Source organism: Pithys albifrons, chromosome 1 (assembly GCF_047495875.1).
Source record: "Pithys albifrons albifrons isolate INPA30051 chromosome 1, PitAlb_v1, whole genome shotgun sequence".
Classification (NCBI taxonomy): Eukaryota; Metazoa; Chordata; class Aves; order Passeriformes; family Thamnophilidae; genus Pithys; species Pithys albifrons.
In genome coordinates this window covers 62570449-62591950 of record NC_092458.1, presented here as the reverse complement: position 1 = coordinate 62591950, position 21502 = coordinate 62570449, and the positions used below count along the sequence as shown (strand labels likewise).

General features: G+C 42.3%; 1 protein-coding gene across 4 annotated transcripts in view; it reads right to left on the bottom strand.

Annotated features, from left to right (window-relative positions):
• Positions 1-760: 760 nt before the first annotated feature.
• SMAD9 (SMAD family member 9) overlaps positions 761-21502 on the bottom strand; it is a 44683-nt gene continuing 23941 nt past the window's right edge. For 3 of the 4 annotated variants that reach the window (XM_071552576.1, XM_071552585.1, XM_071552594.1), the window contains exons 4-7: positions 19527-19664; positions 17530-17751; positions 13113-13369; positions 761-8622 (exon numbers count right to left, since the gene is read on the bottom strand). In XM_071552576.1, the coding sequence (XP_071408677.1) occupies positions 8479-8622; positions 13113-13369; positions 17530-17751; positions 19527-19664 (761 nt within the window). In that variant the 3' untranslated portion in view covers positions 761-8478. The remainder of the gene's footprint in view (positions 8623-13112; positions 13370-17529; positions 17752-19526; positions 19665-21502) is intronic. The other variant, XM_071552604.1, reaches the window with a different exon arrangement.

Sequence of the window (21502 nt, the reverse complement as noted above, 5' to 3'; positions counted from 1 at the left end):
AAGTTGGTTCAAAACTAATGCAACTTTAAGCTGTGCAGAGATGTTCAGTATAGTGCAGCTCACCTATACGGTGCGTTTGCTGGTCTGTGATACCAGTCCATGGCAGGCTGGTGCAGATATCAGCAGATGTGCTGGCAGCAGGGCTGTCCTGTTTGGGCAGAGTATCACATGGGATTCCCAAGCTGTGTTTGAACCAAGCAGCGTCTGTGTGGCTCCAAGACCCATTATGTCACCTACTCCCCTACTTCTGTTATTGCAGAACAAAATCTGAATTTTAGGAAAATTAAAACATGACACTTTGTAACAGTGCATTCTTTCTACATGCCTGTGTTTCCTCGAGCAGTTCCAGAAGTGCAGAGCTGCCAGGCTGTCTTTCCAGTCAGGTCAGTCTGGTCCAGAGTGAGGGCCTCTGTCATAGGGCAGCATCACTACTCATTGACTGCCTGTCAGATCAGAGCTGCCTCCTTCAAAAGTAAGCTGGACCATCCTCTTGAATCACCAAATCTACCACAGTACAGTGAGGGATTCATATACTATACATGCAGCTTTTATGCCATATTACTTTTCAATACATCCTCCCATGTCTATCATCCCATTACTCACTTAGTGCAATCACTGATTCTCTTACCTAAGGCTGACTTGTATGAATAAAGACTTTCTAAATGCTCAAGTTCACAAAGTTGCTTTTGTCCAAATGGGATCTATAGCTTTCCATGGCCAATCTCTTTCAAAGAGAAGAATGGGAGACAACAATGGAAAAGAGCTCTTAAATCAGAAATATCTTTATTAACAGTAAAACACAAGATGTGAATAATCCCTTTTACTATAGAATAATTTCAGCCAAAGAAAATGGAGTGTGTTAAAAAAGTGTTTTGTTCAAACATCAGACTAAATGTGTTGACTTCAGAATGCCTCAAATCAAATGCAGCAGGAGGAATGCTTGTGAAAATGTCCACTGGGTTAGCAGTCATTACATCTTTCCTTATATGACACAGCATAGAACAGAGTATTCTGGGGCTGATTGAAGGACTTGGAGCTGCCCTGATCTCTAAGGCTCCTGAAACTATGAGATTTTTCATTCTCAAGAGGCAAGAATCCAAGTATTGTTCTTTATACAGTGATCTGTGCTGATTTATAGAATATCATGAACCATGAATAATACTTGTGGATGGTGCAGATGTTTTGCTTTGCTTCTGAGGAAAAAGAGGGCAGAATTGTTCATAGACAGAAGTGACTCTATTAAATCTATGTATGACTCACAGTGCTTTTCTGCACCAGATTGATAGCTTGTACTTAACATACCCTTCCTCCACACACCTTGCTCAAATCCACCATTTTAGCCCCTTGATGGCATAGAATTTTGCAACTTTAACCACTTCATTGTTCCATACAAAAAGGTCTGTTTCTTCACTTTCTTGTCTCACTTCTCAGGCCCATTTATATCACAGAGGTGATGCTGAAGTGAGGGTTTAAATTGCTAACACTGACTTATTTGCAGAAAGTATGCTGTGGTACATTTAGCCTGTACTTTAGAAAGATTATAAATAATTAAAAACTCCCAGTTATTTGAGTAAGTGAAGAAAATTTTTCTGAATGTTATTATCCCTGCTTATCATTATGTTTGTTCCCTTGCTCTCTTGTTTGCAAAACTTCCCATGGACATAACTGTGAACTAATAAGACAACACACACTTTAGCATTAAATAAATGACTTTGAAATATGCTGTGCTCACTCACTACTGTAAAAGTGCGAGGGGTTGGACTTTACCAAGTTTTTTAGCTTTTCTTTGCTGATGAGGTCTGTAATTAAAATTATTAACTGGTTGGTCTATTTCATCCTATGCTATTCATATGCAATATTATTTGAATACTAACACAGAATATAAAATAGCAGCATTCATGGATAATAAAAACACTATGACTGATGATCTAAAATCTGTTCACAATTAGCTGCAAATGTTCACATTGACTATAATGGAAGAGTAGCTGACCCTGGAGGACATAGTGGTTATGTCTACCTTCTGTAAGAGACATGGCCTGCAAACTAGAGTTGTTACCTCTACAGGCACCATTTGCAAGCATGACCGAGGTGCAAATGGAGGTGTCCTCTCAGTAGGACTCTCATGTGCTGCACTTCCCTGGGAGGGAATGGGGCACCAATATGGCCATGTAATGTAAGGCACTCCTGGGCAAGCTGTCTGGAAAACCCAAGGGTGATTAGGTAACAGGACTCTGGCTGCTCCTGGCCATTCTGGAGCTTTCTGTGAATAGATGATGGGTACAAACCAAAGGCTGTGTTGTGTGCCGATGCCCAACATGCCGAAGTGTCTGTCTGCACTAGGGACACAAAGCAGTTTCTCTCAGCTGAACAAAGACTAAATGCCCACTTGGGCTTCCTGTATCTTGCAGAAAGGTCCTTGTGGAGCTGCCTTGAGGAAGAAGCCCTGTTTCAGTAGCTGCAATGAAGCTTCTAGGTTGAGAGGTTTTTGATTCACAGATCTAAAGTCTCATATAATCTCTCTCCCCACTGCAAGATGAGACCAGCTCTGTCAAGCTTTTTTTTGATGGTGACGTGACTTTTTAGTTGATTTCGAGGAAGCACACTTGTCCATTCTTAAGTACTGTTAAAAATGTGGTTCCATAGTCAGGAGTCCCCATGAAGGCTCATGCTGACTCCATTTTGCATTGGACACTGCAATTTTCCACCTATACATGAAGTGAGTTGGTTTATCACAATTCCCAGGTAGATGCTCTATATGGACCACATCTTTCAGTCATGCAGTTTCTGTTCAGACTGCATCTTTCATTGAGGAGCACACACTGGATGTGCTTGTCATGTCCTTTAACAGTTGCTCCAAAGCTGAACTCATTAGTTTCGCTGTGAGGCAGAGGGGTAATCTTTCCAGTGCAGTTCCCAAATGCAACCAGAGCCTACTCTCTGGATCATGTGGGACACCATTTGCCCCAACATACTGAATGGCTTAATCGGGAATCTGGCACACTCACACAGGCTGGGTGTATAGGAAGAACCACAGCAAGGATTGTGGTACTCCCAAGCTGCTCCTAGAACATTTATTGACAATTTGTTTAGATGTGAATATAGAAAGCTCTAGTGAACACAATGGCTGCTCAAGCATGTACTGCCTTGATACGTCCAGCAATGACCATTGAGTTTATCTGGTCATATACTCCCTCCTCCTCAGTCTCTTTATCATCTCAGTGCATTTCTGGCTATTTAAACTACCATGAATTGTAAACCCTTTATAAGAATTTCAGTCCCTTCAGTGGGGTTTCCACTCAGAAGGGCTTGGATTGAGAAGTCCAAGTAATAGTCTTCTGTCCAGGTTTCTCCAGGGCAAGGAACGCTTGTCTTTGGCTTGGAGAGCACCTGGGACATCATTATCATCATCAAGTGGTTTGAGTTGAAAGGGACCTTTAAAGATGATCAAGTCCCAACCCCCTGCCATGGTCCTCTAGACCAGGTTGCTCGAAGGTCCATCCAACCTGGCCTTGAACACTTCCAGGGATGGGGCATCTGTAACCTCTCTGGGCAATTTGTGTCAGTGTCTCACCACTCTCACAGTAAAGAATTTCTTCCTAGGATCCAAACTAAACCTACCCCCTTTCAGTTTAAAGCCATTACCCCCTTGCCCTTATGGTGATATAAATCTACATTTTGTGCAGCACTTCTCAACTTTGCAAAAATGGTATTTAATTGCCCTATGACTTACTAACATTTTTTTTTTGTTGTTGTCTGATTTTGGTTTCACTCAGGTTATGGGGAGCCATGGGAAGAGGTGAATAATACATAGGATGTAATGTTTCTTTCCTGTGCTGAGCACCATGTTGTGGTGCTTGAATATTCCTGAAAGCTATAGTTGCACCAGAGAAGTCTTTATCCAAGAAAACTCTTGTACTTGAGACTCCTTCAAAGTTACTGAATTCAATCAGGCTTCTTTATAAATTGTTTCCATCCACTCAATAAGCAGTCTCTGTCTGAGCTGCCTCTATAAATCCAGCTGTTTGTGCAACTCCTCAGTCACTGGTGAGGCTGACTTGCAGAGCTGATAGGCAAAGGTGGGTGTGGTAAGCCATGAAGAGCAAGGGCAGATTAGATAAAGTGACAGTCACAAATGCCTTATTTTCTTCATTTTAAGAGTAGTGTGGTGAAGATGGTGTTTACTGTGAGAGATGTTTGCAGTGTTGATTTTATGCTGAGGGAACACTAATAACTCGTAACTCTGTCCTGCACTGAACTCATGCAGAAATAGCTGAAGATAAACACGCTTCATCCTGAATCTGTCACTGCTAACAGAGAGCTCCTTCCTGTGGCAACCAGTTACCACCGAATCTCCACAGGATAACGTAGATTGGAAGAGATCTCAGCAGAGCATCAAGTCTGGTGCCCTGCTCAAGATAAGGACCAGGTAGAGCAGGCTGCTCAGGGTGGTGAAAGTCTTGACAAGTACCTGCTGGAGACATGGAACGAATTTCCTCAACTCCAGCTGGTGTTACTTTGGGCCACACTTCCCCTTTATGTTGCTGACACATCATCCTTCATACTGAGTATGGCAAAACATGAAATTGTGGTGAGTAAAGACACTTGTGGTGTAGTCGCTGATGGGGAGGGAAAGGACGTGCTGCAGTTGTGGGTGCTACAGCCACTGCTGCACCGTACCTGGTCAGCTGTTACAGTGGCAGGGGATGGAACAGAGCCATCCCAGCAACAGTGCCACTGAGTGGTTCCATGCAGTCAGCGTGTCACGTTTATTTCTGTCACCTCTGGATGCAAATGGCACATTAATACTGGTGCTGCTGAAGAACTGACAACAATTAAAGTCATCTTTTCTTTACTTCTTAATAGGAAACAAGTGGTCTATGTACCGTGATGTACCATGATGAATGTGCTTTATGCCTCTGCCTGATCAAAGTCACACCGCTGCCTGCTGATGCATGGTACTCCTCCACAGAAACTTGCAAGAGGTTATGAACTGTTGATGGCTCAAAAATACATTTTAAAAAGTTTGCCTTCAACTAAGTAGTCTCCCTGTAAGTAGTTTTAAATCTTTCAGGAAGACTGTCTCCAAAGCTTGAGGATTAGTGAGTACATTTAAAGGCCTTAGATTGACTACAGGTTGATAGGTTTAAGACCTTTCAGCAGAAAGTATCTCCTTCCAAAATGGAGAGACGTTAGAGATACAAAGTTACATTGCTGTAAATTAAAAACCCCTCAATTTTTAACCAAGTTCAATTCACATATACTAGAGAAGCCTGTAAAAGAAACTTTGTTCAAAAAGAAAGGGAAATAAATGGTTTATTAACATTGTTTTTTATCTCTGCATCTGGGCAGGGGTTATCTTCCTATTTATATGTTTGCTTCATCCACTGTTACCACTTCTCCCATGTACTGTGAGCTCTCGTCTTGCCAAGGAGCTGTCGGCTTCTGGATATTTGCACATCATCTCATACAGTGGGATAAGCCCCCAGAGGCCACCAAAATAGGAAATAGTTGATACAGTGATACCAGCCTTCCCAAGAACTCTGAGGTGGCTATTGGCTTCAATTACCTAGAATCAGGTGCTTTGATACACTATCCAGCAAATACTTAAATTTGCTGAAATTCATTTCTTTTTAATGCAGATATTTTAAATAGGTCAGAAGAATCATGTTCCAGAAATTCCCTTTACTTACTAGGAAGGCAATATTAAGGTGACTACCTTAAATGAGATGCACGTATGGACTGCATGGAAGCCAAATCCTTATTTGTATAAGGATTACTATAAAAGTAGACATATAGGAAAGAAAAAACTGCTCTGATTTTACCAATTTCCATTCAAACAACACAGACTCTTAACTGAGCAGGCACCAATACTAGGCTTGGAAACCCACTGCGTCTTCCTTAGGGTCCAGCTCATCTACTTTTGGAAGGTCCAGTGTAGCAGGCCATATTTGAGCTAGTGACTCCAACCTCCCCGTTAACTCAAAGGGAAGACATAAGCATGCTCAGAGCACAGGATATTTCACCTACTCAAAATACCTGTCTTATGATGAAACAAATGATGCCCCAGAAGGACCTGCTTCTCTTCACTGGCCTATTTTTCAGCATCAGCAGTAACTGGATTCTGGAGCTGCCCAAGAGCAGAATATCTCCTTTTGCTCTCGGCAAGGAAGATGGCAGTGCTGGGAATGCCTAAAAGCAACTCCTAGGCTTCTCTCTATATTAGGAGGGAGGGAGGTTTCAGCCTAAAAGGCAAGAAGAAATCTAGGATAAAGGACAGAGACAGGACAGGAGAGGTGATTTTTTCTGTCTGTAGCTGCTAAGAAAGCAAAGAAATGAGCAACATGAAAAGGTGCTCATCCTAGAGCAAAGGTGCTACTGGAGAAGAGGTGCAATAAACATGCTAAAAAACATGTTACCAGTACCTTGGTACAGTGTCACTGATGACAGAGGAAGCTGAGGAAAATTCATTTTTCCAAACTCATGTCTGTCAAGTCTGCTAAACAGTAAATGGCACATTTGGAATTTCTGAGTAATATTGTACTTCATTGCTGCAGGAGACTGTAAAGCTTTTCCTATTTCACAGTGACACTGCTGACATTAAATGGTGACAGAACAAAGTTCTTCGCATGTAAAAATTTCATGTTCAACTTGCTGTTACTGCTCAAACTTAACAGTAATTTATCCTTCTGTGCCTTGCAAATTCTGCAGCCAGCTGAAGATGCATTCAAAAGTAGTAACACTGATTTTACTTACTGTCTTTCCAGTGAATGTTATTTCCTTTGTATATGTGATATAGCTGAAGATTTCAGGCATCTTCTTCTAATTATGCAGCAGAATGTGTAGCACCAGATATTGTGTGAGAAAAAAAGAAACATTCTGTAAAACAATTTTTTTTCCTCATGCTACTTCTACTGTGTTCTATGAAGGAATGAGATTGGAGGAGTTATCATTCTTTCTGACCCTTAAAATGAAATTATTTTCAGTGAACTGTTATGTCTGGAAAAAAATAATACTTCATTCTTTCAGCAAAATGATGGAGAACATCGAAATGTATTAAGAGTTTCACCTGTCTCCTCAGAAAATGTTATAAAGTGAACAGCATTTTTCAGGGCTGGCTCCGTGGATGAGGGTATGGGCAATAGGTTTCCCTGCTTACAGAAGGAACACAGACATGGTTCTGCATATCGATTCACTTTCCCCTTGTTCATGGCTTATACTGCCTCACCATCCTCTGCAGGCAAGGCAAAAGCACGGCAAGTGATGGAACCTGTATCTAAGACAAGAAACCATCCATGGGTAGGTACAGAGTGACTGGCAGCCTTCTCTGTCAGACCCGAGCAATGCAGTCACATCCCAAGGACTGGTCCAGCACAGGGGATGGACTGGGCTGATTCCCACGTCCCACCTCCTTCTCTTTGCATCCTGGGAGCATGGGGCTTCCTGCTCCCAGTATGGAGACCAACCCAAGACAAATGGTAAAGTAATTATTTGCTTCTTCAATGCACACTTCATTTCCCTTTTCTGAATCACAGTTCAAGCCCCTTTTAGGTGTACCCTTGATGTCAGCACAGTAGTCTAACTACAGACAAGTCCTAACTTTAAAACAAACTACATCAGTACTGTATAATGGATAGGATTCAGCTTACATGCTGGATACATATGCAAATATGTATGTACTTTGCAAAAAAGCACTGGAAGTTAATTAGGTTTTTAACTCTTAGACATATATTTCAATTATTATTTTTTTCTTAGGAGCTTGTTGCTTTTTAGTGCAGCAGTACCGTACCCTACTGTGTTAACAGTAACAGACTACTTGGAGGTGTCCAGAATGTTCTGATAAGACTCCAGTGCTGAGCATGACTTGAGGGCTTCTCCTCGTGCCAAATCCTAGGGAAAACGGGGGAGCCTCAGCTCCTTGGAGATTTGTTGTCCCATCATGCTTTGCAGTAGGGAGTCAGACTGGAATTGCAATTTAGTCCTTCAGTTCACTAGATAAAAGTCATCTCTATGTGTAAGTCCTGTGCACCACCTAAGGTCCTCTTTTAGACCTGAAGTTAGGATGTAAAATGGATATAAATGGCATAGAGATCTGACTTTGGTTGCCTGCAGAGGGGTGAATTTCACCTACTAGGAACAGCTACAGCCAGGTTTCCAAAACCACTCGAAAGTGCTGAGAATTTGCACCGTTTACTGGCTTGGCTGGGGAATGAAGATGCTGACAGGAAATGTTTGACACTTTTGCAGGAATTTGGCTTATTTTGCACGAGAACAGATATGCTATACCTGAATTTCTAAACTCATACTGGCATCAGAGTAACTAGAAACCACAAAATGTAGCATGAAGGAAAAAAAGAGTAGACTATGTATAGATATATTTACATCTACATACATCTACATATAGAAGCTTCTGTTCACTGGGAATTCTATAAGCCACTGCCTGCAATAGCATCCATCCTAAGGTAATTCTAGAGATGATTCTTAAGAGACGGAGGAGATGGGGTTGTGAGGTGAGCCCATCTGTGTCAGCACCTTATCCAGCCATTGCAACGGTCCATGCAGGTGGATCTCAATCCAGCAGGGTGTGCTTGTAACATCTTGGCGATGATACTCTGCTCCCCAACCCTATAAAAGGACAAAAAAGTGAGGGTTTAAAAAAAAAACCAAAACCAAAACCAAAACCATTAAATCACAACTTCAGCACTGATAAACTAACACAACTACAGGTAATCCAGCACAAGATTTAATGCTTTGTCTTAGGGATAATTTTCTCTAGAAACTTTGCTACTTTTTAAGGTCATTGTTATCACAATTACCAGCTCCTCTATGCTATTAAATTAAAAATCTCAATCACACTTGCAGGTCCTGAGAACAACTGGCATGGAAAGGCCTGTTTCCAAGCTTGTCTGCCTGCAAACAACCCACAGAGAATGGTCACTGCTATTTGCACCCCAGAGACATGCCCAGGAAAGACTGGCAGACTGCTGTCTGGCACAGATGAAATGCAGGCCAGGCTCTTTCCTAACACTTTAGCAGGAACTAGAATGATCCTGGACACTGCTTCATGTATTGGTAGAGATGCATCCTATGAGTTTGAGATCCTAGAAGCTCTAGGTATTTATCTAAACCTGTGGAAGATTTCAGCAGTTCCTATGTACCACACTTAGTCTTGGCAAAGATATTTTCCATAGGTTTTCTATCCTTGAACATGTCCTCTTTTCCCATGGGAGTTCCCAGCTGTTTGCTGTGGAAAGTTCTGCAGTAATTTCTCCAGCTCTTTTGGGGGCATAAGGGATATGGAGCATCTGACAGAAGATGGGCATTTGGTGCTGGCAGGAAGAAAAGAAAGCTCTAAGTCCCCATGCCTCAAGAGACAGGTTTAGGTTAGATATCAGGAAGAGGTTTTCCATCCAGAGGGTGGTTGAGCACTGGCACAGGCTCCCCAGGGAAGTGGTCACAGCACCAAATCTGTCTCGGGTTAAAGAAGTGTTTGGACGATGCTTTCAGGCACCTGGTGTGATTCTCCTGTACAGGGCCAGGAGTTGGATCCAATCATCCTCCTAGGTCCCTTCCAACTCAGCATATTCTATGATTCTGTCAGGCACAGTGTCTGCTTGCTAAGCAGGCAGCATGATTTCACAGCAACACAAGGCATCCGAGTCACAGCCTAAAGTCTTGCAGCTTACTGGCTGTCTCACTGGCAGAACTGAACTCTGATTTCCACAGGGCAATGTGCAAAACATAGTCCCACTACAAGATGAGGATCTTCATTTGTGGGATGCTGATCAGACACTGAGTCTTACTTATCATAATGCTAGTTAGGCAGGTTGGTATTCTTGTCATGTAAAATGGACATGGAGATATATTAAGACTGATGCCTGTCAAAGGTACCTAAATTGTAGAGTGCTGAACAACTCAGGTAACTGAGGCTGCTAGAGCCCACTTCTTTAGATGTTCAGCTGCAAAATTAAGATCAATACCAAAACAGGATGCCATAGTAAGTGGTCTGGATAAAATCCATTGCTACCAAATGAAGAAAAAGGGGAAAGAAAGCAGAAGAGTAAGATATGGCCCCATGGAAACCCAGAGTACTTCTAAACAGGCAGCATTTTTCTGAACTGCCGAGCATTTGTCAGGCCAGAGGCCTGAGGATCTCATACTGATGTTCTGGAAATGTTTGCATAAAATGCCAGTGCAGTCACACTTCTGAGATTGTGAAGTTGTAAGTGCTCAGTTGCAATAAAGATACACAGCCAGGAGAACACCAGAGGAGCAGGCGCAGCTCTGCTGACTGGCAGGATCAAAAATCCAGAGGAATAAGAGTTGCAGGTTGCAAGCACAACCTGCCAGATTTGGGAGAGTCTGGCAGCACATGCAGGCGGCTGGCCATCTCCCTCTGCTGGCAACTCCCGAAACACACCCAGTGATGCTGTCTGGCTGGAGCCCCACCAAGGCAAATGCCAGGAGGTCAAGGACCCCGTGACCCATGTATATCACTCGTGGGTCACAGGTAGCCTCCTTTACCTCCAGGGTCAAAATGAACCCAGAGTTGGAACTCTCTTAATGAGGGAATAAAGTAAGTACAACTCGCAAAGCTGCAGTGGTATTTTGCACAGATGATAGGAAGAGGATACCGCTACCGCCATGGGGTCCCATTGCTTCTGCCAGCCCTTCCTGCCTCCTGTGGGCAACAGCTCTCTCCAGCCCAGGCTCCAGCTAAGTCCCAGAGTACTGAGTTATCTCATGACATGGAACACGGTTGAGTCTGCTGGGTCTTCCCCTTAGCCCCAAGACCCAGGGAAATGTGTGAGGAGTTGTGCTGAGTTCGGACCTCAGCTTTGAGAAACTCTCCAACTCTCCGCTTTGTGATTAAGCTGACACAGCTATGGAGAGGAGCCAACAGCCATCCTGCTTTGGTTATGAGCAGTGGATAAAGACTGCTCTCCCTGATGATAGATCCACTTCTGAGCTCCTCCTAGCTGCTCCATGAGCACACAAAGGGCATCAGAAGGGACAAGACATTTACCTCCCTGTGTCCCATGTCTTGCCTCCAGAAGATGACACAGTCCTGGCAAGTTTCTCATGTCTTGGTCCCTCCACATCCCTGTCTCCCTACTGGTAGCTCAGGCATTGGTGGGGTAGGACAGGGTCTCTAGCACTTGTGGGCTGTAGGTGGCCATCAGTATTTGGACATGATTCAGGGGAGAAGCCACAGCATTGCCCTGCACCTGGGGGCTCTCTTGGGGTGTGTTCTGACAGACAACATGCCCTGTCTGCACTGCATACCCAACACCCAGGGGCACTCCTGACCCCACACTGAACACACTGGGACTCACACCTTGGGAAAGAAATATTTTGAGAAGACTTGAGTACAGGAAAGAGTATTTGCAGGCCAGGAATAAAAAAACTAGATGAGATTTGCATAGCAATTTTCCAAAGGTCATGGGAAAGGGTTCAAAATAACTCCTTGCACTGGTCTTCTGGTGCCTGAGGCACTATAGTAGCTGCTATTGTTTCAACAAAGCAAGGTGATAATATGGCAGCAGCCTTATACAGTGCATCAACACCACCACTTCTGCTGCCACACTGGGCATGGAGGCAGATAACACATCAAAGAGACTGTCCCAGAGTTGCTGAGATAATGAAAATATTGTGTAACTGGCTACACTGCCTTTACAAACAATGTGCCTGTTCACGTCTTCCATTAAAGAAAATTATGTTTGTTGAGTTTCTTGCTTTCTTTTTTCCCCCTAAAGTTTGCGTGTGAACAAGATGTCAGTTCCTTCCCAAGAACAAAGCAACAGCATGGTCATGGGCATGGCAATTCTGGCTTGGACTCCTGGGAAAAGTTACAGGGCAATCTTAATGCTCTCAGGAACTTAAGGAGATGGGTTCCCAAGGATGGCTCAAAAAAGTCAGACCAGAAGGATGTGTGGGACACAACTCATCTGCTCTGTAGAACATAAGGTAACTGGGCTTGAGCCTCAAGCAGTTTTTCAGTGTCTTAGATGTGAATTCAATTGTCTTGATTCAGTCATTTGTATGGAAACAAATCTGCAAGAAAAAGGGACATACTCAAGCCATTTTTTGTTGTACCTAGCAGGACCAACAGGCTTCTAATGATGCAGCTTCTCTAGTTTGCAGGTTGAACATTGCTGCCAGCTCTCCTCAGCAGTACTAGAGAGTCAGTCTAGCACACCCGCAGACAATCTTGAAATACCCACCATTCTTTGGAGTTTGGTTGCTACAATAGGCATCTAAGTAAATTCTAAGTGCTAAAAGGAATCAGGAGATCTCATTCTGATGAGAAGACCATTCAGAAGACTTGAGAAACTCCCACAAAGACTGACAGATTTCACACAGAACAGTCAGACTGTGAAGTTCAGATATGAAAGGCATCAAAACAGTAATAGTTTTGGTGGCCTCCTATCCCTTCCAAGTAACAGGACAAAGGTCAGATATTCTTTTGGGGTTTATATTCTGCTTGCAAAAAGCCCTTCTGATTGCGTGACTGGCCAGAGTAAATGTCATCAGAAATTATGACAATCTTTTTCCAGGGATCAGGCAGATGGCAAACAACAATTCCCTGCAAGCTCAGTGGGGGATCAAGAAGTACCCTGTGTTTCTTGGCTGAGACTATATATATCAACCTGTAATACTGGTGAGTCTGTAAATTAGCCCAGAGACATAAAGACATTCTTCTCAGATCTATGGCTCCATCAAGCTCTATTGCAAACCAGTAAAAATATGAGAGATCCCAACTGCCTAAGACATGTGGCACATTTACATGTTGCTAAGCCCTTCCAAGTTGAGCTTTTAGTGTAATCAATGGGAGAACATTACCATTTATTCTCTGCCTGCTTTCCACAGAGAGCCTATGGAACACGCAAGTTTTAGAATGTAAGAAATTTCCAGGCTGACCACAAAACTAATTATTTTAAGCACCTAGAAGTTTAAGGCAATACTGGAAAACAAACAGTCCGAATTGCTGTTTTCAAGTTGAGTGTCTAAATCCCCACTTGGAAAGGATGTGATGGGATCTAGTTTTGTACCAAAGCTAGCAAGTAATGGGATTTGCCTTTTGAGAAATGCAAGAGAAAACAAAGAATGCTTACTTTAACAAAGCTCATTCGAATAGTACACATCTTGGTCAGCTCATAAACCACTTCAAAACCATGATTGACTGATTGAGCAAGCAGCTGGGCAAAGAGCTGGTTGTTGAAGATCTTGAGGCTGCAGCCACTTGGGATCTTGCAGACAGTGGCTGGGTGGAAACCATGCTGGTAGTTACAGTTGCGGCTTTGCACAAAAATACTGCTGTCACTGACACATTCGGCATAAACTTCCCCACCAACATAGTAAAGATGAACACCTTGAAAAAGAAAATATGATGTGTGTTATTTCTCCATTGTTCACAACACACTTTATACCACTACTTTTTTCTTTTATCCTGGCGTAGAAGCCCAGGATCATTCCATATACCTGATAGTTACACATTACCTTTGTGTGCGTATCCATGTATTGCACAATAGACCACCAACATTAAGAAGAAAATGTTATAAACATAAATTTGAGGTGCTGGTCTAGGAGAAAAAAGTCTTGAAAGGTGATATGTTTCTTTGTTTCTCAGTGAAAGTTAGTTTACTTCTTCTACCCAACAGGACAGTATTTTATGACGACACATACATATATACACATACATAAATATCAAACATGTCAACCATATACAAAGCATGAATCAAAATTATCCTAGAACTGAAATATCCATATTACATTATGTATCTAAGTGTACTTTCTCTGTTGAGTGCATGCACACTGACCAAGACCCACTTCACTGCACACTATTATTTTACTAGAGGATCCTATGGCATACCATTAAAGCACATAATGGTGTGTATTTAAAATAGCTTTTCTGTATTTTGCTTTTTCCGCCACATCAGCATTGGGTATTTGCATTTACGTGATGTGGCTTACTTGTCAGATCCTGTTCCAAGTGACCTTTAGGAGGAAAATGACAGATTTTATTCTGAACTTTTCAGTGCCCAAGTGACTTAACAACACTAACTCTCAAATTTTGACAGTGCCTTGGGGAAGTGCAGGTGGAAGCACTTTTCTATATTCAAAGACTCTGATCTCCCAAGGATATCTGCTTGCATGAAAATACACCTAAATTGGTGGGAGAATTTATCTTAGCCTAATTCAGCAACTTTAAAGTTAGGAATCTTGTGTAAGCTAATTGTGTAGATGCCTTCTCTAGCTGATAGATGATGAGAGGCACTGTGACTAGATGATTCACTCCATCCACTACAGAGTTCAGGCTCACAGCCAGCTTAAACCCATGGAAGTCTGTGCAGGCGTTGAAAAGACTCCCACACCCTGACCCTGCTGTTTCTTCCCACACTTGCTTTCATGTTGGCAGCAATGGCCAAGACTCCAGAATGAGGAACTGAACAAGCTAATAAACTTAAAAACAAATAAACCAAATGAAACCAAATTTATTTGCAATGAGATTTTCTTCAGTGCAAGCATGGCAATGGGGACCCAGTCTTCTTAAATGTGAGCATGAAGCCACACCCTGAAAGGGGCCAAGTTACCCTGTGAAAATGCCCAGACAGTCACCTTTGACATGGCTAGATTAGGGGAAAATGAACTCCTCTCATGGTCAAGAGAGGTGGAAGAACTCAGTTCTTTGTTCTCATAAAAAACACCACTAAATAAAAATAAAATCCTCCTCTCTCTTCTAGGTACAGCGGTCAAATGCTTACATACAAATGTACATGTTCACAGAGCCTCAGTGGACTGCCTGCAAAGCTTGTGATAACTACGCTTTAATAATGCAGTTGTAATTAGCTTTAGTCTTGGTGTCTTTCATAAAAATAGACTGGTTACATATTCTCAGTCTCATCATTCTGTAGCAGCACATGCTTAGAACAAAACCAGCCTCTAAACAGAAGTGGGAAGGGCTCAGGGGAGTGGGAAAGGCATCTGGGAAAAGTGTGTTCTCCCATAGTCTTCCAGGGTGACTCAGGTGGGAACTTGAAAGTCTGTCTTCAAGCCATCACTTTACTTCTATGCACCCAAATAAGTTGCGACTGGTGGGGGTGTGGCTCAACACACACTGGTGCTGCCCTGGGAACATGAGAGGGGACAGTTCCGCTCCGACTGTGCCAGACACTGAGGGCTGCAACACACTGAGACAGCTACTGCTTGACCGATGTCTTCTTTCCTTCTCATAGAAATGGATAACAGGGAAGGACTGAAATATGAAGGACTTTGATGGAGTCCATGTAACTTTCTGAAATAATCAGATAGAGTAAGAAAAGAGGGTAGGAAGAGGAGAATAAGAACATAATTATTTGCCACATTTCAAATCTTCAAGTGTTGGTTTAGGGTCACCACACTTCTTGGTGCTAAGGTGAAAAATTTTAAAGGCTGGGTTGTCAAAGTATATTGTAACACATTTTCTGAAAAAAGAATCATTTGAAAGGCATTGCCCAAACTGTGTGCTATAATAACAAAAAAATCAATGTCACTCCCAAAAGCAGAGGTTTCAAATTGCTTTTTCCTTGTGTACTTTTACAAAGCAATAAATACAGCGGCAATGAAATATCAGTATGTATTCCTATTCTTTCAATATTCATTTAGCAGAGAAAAGCACCCTCAAGGAAAACAAGCAGCTAGAAGAGCAATTCAAGGGTCCATATGTTTTAGTGGGATTTCATTGGTCCATGCTGAAACTGGAAATTCAGCAGTCTCCAAGCATCCACATCTTTTTGAGCCGATCAGAAGTTCCCTTTTTGTCCTTGAAGTCTGACTGCTGAAACAGGTCCAATTGCTAGTAGATGTTGCATTGTGTTCTGGATTGGTTTTAGCTTTGATGTGGTATTTCCAGGAAACCATTTCACGCTGATACACTAGATGACAATTCAATCACATATCTTTATCCTACTGAGCTAATCTTGTTTACTCACTCTTTTTTCTCATGTTAACATGTGACAATTGTATCCATTTCAGTAGCTTTCATCTTTGTCCACCCTGTCTTTGAACTACATGCTTTTGGAGCTGCTATGTGTTCTTCTGCAGGCCTGTACTGGTGCCACTTGTACTCCAGCTGTATATGTTTTTTTAAGATTTGCATGAACAGGCAAAGAGAAGTAAAAACAAGGATATGTGATATACTAAGCTTCTCTCTGGGCAACCTGCTTCCTTCCCTTGTGCAGATTCCTAGTGTAGAACTTTAAAGAACTTTTAAGCAATAAAGACAGCTGGGATCTTTTGTCATTCTTTTAGGGCCAGGCTCAGCTTTCATCTACATCCCTCTGACAGTTTACGCTGATAGGGAACCTTTGCCTTTTTTTTAAAGTTAGAACTAGATGTACAATACATTTGCACCTTCTCACAAGGAACCATTATGACAGGCACTTGCAGTATCACACTGGCTTCACACAGTGCACCTGCAACACAAGTGCTTTCCCTTCCAGAGAAAAGTGCAAGAGTGAAGCACAACATCTCCTGCACCAGCCTTCAGGTTCACTGCTGTTTGCAAAAACTGTATCACATTTGTCTCAGAGCTTCCTCATATTCAGTCATTCAACACCAGACTATGAAGAGCCAATTAAAATATTGCTCTAGGCCTGGGAAATGAGGTGAGGTTGACAAGATAATAGGAGTGGAACAATTAGAGTTAATTAGCCCAGTGGGAAATACATTCCCAGGCAGCTACTGGTGAGAGGCTGGGTTGGCACGATGAGTCTAGACTGGATATACCGAACATGCAAAGCTTCATCTGCATGGAGAAGTGTCTGGCACAGGGCTTCTGACTCACCATCACAAACAACAATAAGTTATGGGAGAATATCAGGCCCTACACAGCCCTAATGAGCTGGGATCGAGTGTGTGGCCAAGCATGTCCAGGTGTGGTCTCTCATCAGCAGCATATGAGCCTGCATGCTGTACGCCAGAAATGGAGCATACAAAGAGAAACATTGGTGAGAGAATCCAAGCCTTAGTTTTCCTGGTGTAAAGTTGACAAAGCAGGGAATCAGACTGATAGCAGAAGCTGGAGGCGGAGCAGGGGACAGGGGGGACAGGAAAGCTACAAAGACAACTCTGGTAGAGTTCTTCAGCTAAGTAACTCAACTACTGTTTCATCCATCTCCCTTTGTTATTTGGAGGGAGGAGAACCAGCCCTGAGGCACCAGCAATTATCCTTTTAGTGGCATTTCAATGGCAATATTCCCAGTTGCCAGAAGCTCTAATAAATAAAATGAAAATACATACTGCTAAATTAGAACACATAACTATAAACAACATTTTTCTCCTTGCTGGCCAAGTAAATAGCTTTTGTAAGGAGTTACTCTGCTGACTGTTTTCCAGTCAGAAAAGAATCAGCTGCTTTTCTTCTATTTCAGAAGTAACCTTGGAGGTTTTATTTTAAGACAAGCATATCTGACAAATCAGATAGGTTTGTTAATGCAATGCATGGATCATTTGAGCTCTGAATATTCCTAAGGAGAAGGGATTTCCTCTTACCTTTTCCTATGTGTCTCCTGGTGTTTTCTATAGTGGAGTTGCGGTTTACATTTGAGAGCAGACCCAGGCAGAACCTGTTTTTGTTATTTGAGGGATCAGTAAATCCATCTATAAGGATACTTCGAGAGGAAGCCTGGAAAGTCTCCCCTACTCGGTTGTTGAGTTCATAGTAGGCAACTGAGCACCAGTGTTGGGGTTCCTCGTAACAAACAGGCCGAAAGTCTGCAGGAAAAGAAGTTAGTCAGCTGCTCATGTCTCAGTAATGTTTTTTAAACAATCCTTCCCTATTTTCTTTCCTCCCTCCCACTCTCAGCCCCCCATTGCTTCATCTAAATAGTCACTTTTGTCATGCTTTATTTCAACAGCAGCTTCCCTTGCTTCTTAATTTTTTGACTGAAGTCCCAAACATGCAAAAGTTTGGTGCAACAGCTTAACTCTAAGCCTCTCAGGAGCCCCATTTCTTCTTAAAATTGGTAACTCCATTGCATTAAATTGAGTACACTGACATTCCTTCCTGAACTGGGGCCCAAACTACACACTGAAAATAGTAACGGATACATCTGCTCTGCACACCAGCAGGAGCTAGGGATGACAGATGGGCTCAAAGTAAGTCAAAACTAAGCCAAGCCTTCAGCCTAATACCAAACTCTGTAGTTCAGAAGTAAAAAAATCATGTCCCCCACTCCCAATTTTTAGATGCTTTTGGGCTTTTCACTTCCATGTGGGATCATAAGCAGAATTGTCAGCAAGGTAATTTCTTTTGGAACTACCCCTGCCCAGGTTTTCTAAGTCAGAGACAGAGAAAGATTAAAAAATGTAACAGAATCTCTGAGCCTTATTTGTCCTCCAGGAATTAGTAGGAAACCTTATCCTCCCTGCTCATCACAGGCATGCAAGCCCTCCTGCCCCCAGAGCACCTCTGTGCATAACCTCTCATAAACTTCTAGCTAATATTCACTAGGATAGTGTTCAGGGATGGTAAATTATGATAAAGAGATTAAAGTAGATTGACAATTTATCTAAAAGTATTGGTGCCTGATAACTTATTATTATCTGGTCATTCTGTGTATCCATCTGTAATTAGCGCTATCCACTCATCTTCCTTCTGCTCCAGTTCCATGCTACATACAGCCTCCTCCTTTTCTCAGAAGGCTGGCAATAATTTTTTAATGTGCAGATATGTGCAATGTTCAGTCCTCATTCTATAAACTACATTTCTTTAAGAATACAATATGATGGACTAAAAGAACAGTGACAATTTCTCCTTTGCAGTAGTGGGAAGCCAAAGGAAAACCCAGTACAGGAACTCCATTTCCCCTTGCTACTCTGCAGTAATGGGCTTTGAATAGTGGAGGCATCACCTGCCAGTACTAGTGCAAAGGCAGCAGAGACCATGCTGGAGAGGTCACTAAGTTTCTCTGAGGGCTGTGAGGAGGATCTCAGACCCTTCTTCTCTGACCATCCATGTCCTCTCCCACTAAAGCATTCTTATAAGAAGACAAAGAGTTTGGTCTTCCATAAAAATATTTTGGTATTTCTCTAGAGCATGTACTTTTGTTTTCCAGCCAGCCAGTAATGTAACATTAATACCAAGATGGCAGCAAAAAGGCCCCTAATACAAGGCTTTAAAGTACTTGAAACCCAGAGCTAAAGGTGATAAAGAAATGAGTTCTGATAAGGATAATGCTTTTGTGTGTTATATTGCACCACCGTGCTTGATATGTCTATCTTTACAATGTAGATAACAGTGCTTGTTTTCATTAACAGCTTTTTAACTATTATATTACATGGATACAAATAAGGTCTAAACTCTAACTTTGCGCATAATACATGGTATTCTTACATCTAGTGATTCTGCTAGGTAGTGGATGGCTCTAGTACATAGCCTTACTACAAACCACCTGAAACCTAGTATTACAGAACACTGAACCTTGTTAAAATGAAAATGTGTTTTCTTAACAGTTTTTATGTAAAGAATAGCACAAATGGTTATTTACTTTCAGCTTCTCCATCGGCAGATTTACCTCCATTGGGCAAAGACAGCACTAGTTGACTTTCAGCTATTGCATCCATTGATCGTCCATTGTGGATTCCTGGCGGTTCTCTTGTATGGTAAGGTGGAGGTGGAGTTTCCACTAGAAGAGAGAGAGAAAGAAAGAGGAAGAGGAAGAAAGAGAAGGGGAGGGAAAGGGAAGGAAGGAAGGAAGGAAGAAAGGAAGGAAGAAAGGAAGGAAGGAAGGAAGGAGGGAAGGAAGGAGGGAAGGAAGGAGGGAAGGAAGGAGGGAAGGAAGGAGGGAAGGAAGGAGGGAAGGAAGGAGGGAAGGAAGGAGGGAAGGAAGGAAGGAAGGAAGGAAGGAAGGAAGGAAGGAAGGAAGGAAGGAAGGAAGGAAGGAAGGAAGGAAGGAAGGAAGGAAGGAAGGAAGGAAGGAAGGAAGGAAGGAAGGAAGGAAGGAAGGAAGGAAGGAAGGAAGGAAGGAAGGAAGGAAGGAAGGAAGGAAGGAAGGAAGGAAGGAAGGAAGGAAGGAAGGAAGGAAGACACCTAAATCAGTATGCTGGTAAATTCCTCCTTTCGCGTTGTTTAGCTAGAGAAGGGCTGGAGACAGTACAAATCTGGACCTGACCTCCCTTCAGTCTGTAGATTAAGACCACTGTGTGTTCAGGGAAGATGGGAAGGAAGAGCTGTCATGTGGACATGCTGCACTTGAAAGAGACAGGGACAGTCACAACAGTGCTTCAGGCCTAGACCCGTGTCCAGTCAAGTTCTTGGTTAACACCAGTTTTTACCCTATGAAAATAATGCAGTTTGATCCTTCAGTTCCAGACTTCTCCCATTAATTTAAAACTCGAGGAGATGATTTAAGAGCAGAAGCTAACTTTAAATGATCCTCTGGAAGAAAGCTCTCTTTCTTCACAGTCTATTAAAAAGGCCTATGGAAAGCATTCACATTCTAAAATCAGACTTGGCAGAACTCCCTCCAGATTTGTTCTTTTTACCTCTGTCCTACATGAGAAGTCTGTCTCTCTCCTGGTTTGTTCAGTCTCCCATCAAAGAGCAATGGATGTGATGAAAATATTAGGAGAAAAAGTATCCCTTTACTACCTCTCCAGCTCTATCTCCTGATTTGCTTCATTTACAGCAACATGAGCTAGAAAACAGGTGAGCAGGGATTCTCAAGAAAAACAGGAGGCTTCTGAAAGTCAAAGAATAAAGGACTGCATTTTCAAATTAGAAAATGTTGACATTCACTGCATAAGCACTAGAAGCATGTAGCTTTGTTCATTTGAACAGAAACTCAGTGGGCTTTTGTGCAAATTACAGCCATATGCAAGCTTGCAGGACTAAGAGTCTCTTCAAGCACTGCTTAATTTGGTTCCAGGTTGAAATTCCCTCTTGTGTTTAGGGTTTGTTGGCTGCCCCTCAAAACAGAGCAACTTCACATGGAGATGGATGACTGTGGACTGTCTCATAAGACAACCATTGAATCTTGCAAGTAAGTACTGCACAGGAATGTTATTTGGTTGAGGATTTAGGAATTTCATATACCATATGGTATTTCTAACATATAGATGACATAAACCTTCCACATAAAATACAACAAACTAGAATAGTAAAATAAAATCAATAATGTAAGGGAAAACAAGTCACAGAAACGAATGTAATCACACAATCACATGGTTATATGGATATTTTTGATGTCTATGCCTAAGCTAGTCACTATAAGCTCTCCTTCTACCCACTAAAGAAAATTAAGCACCTACAGACACAGGTATCTCAGTCAGACACAGGTATCAGCAGTGCATCTCAGCTACTTTAGACATATACAAGAAAATTGATTCTTGTTTTAGGGTGCCTGTTTTTCTCCACTGATTACAGAAAGAGTATAGAGAATTGCATGAGATGTACAAACTTGCACAGTTGACATATATGTTTGGTTACAGCAATCCTACTCAGGGAACTTGATGTAACTCCAGT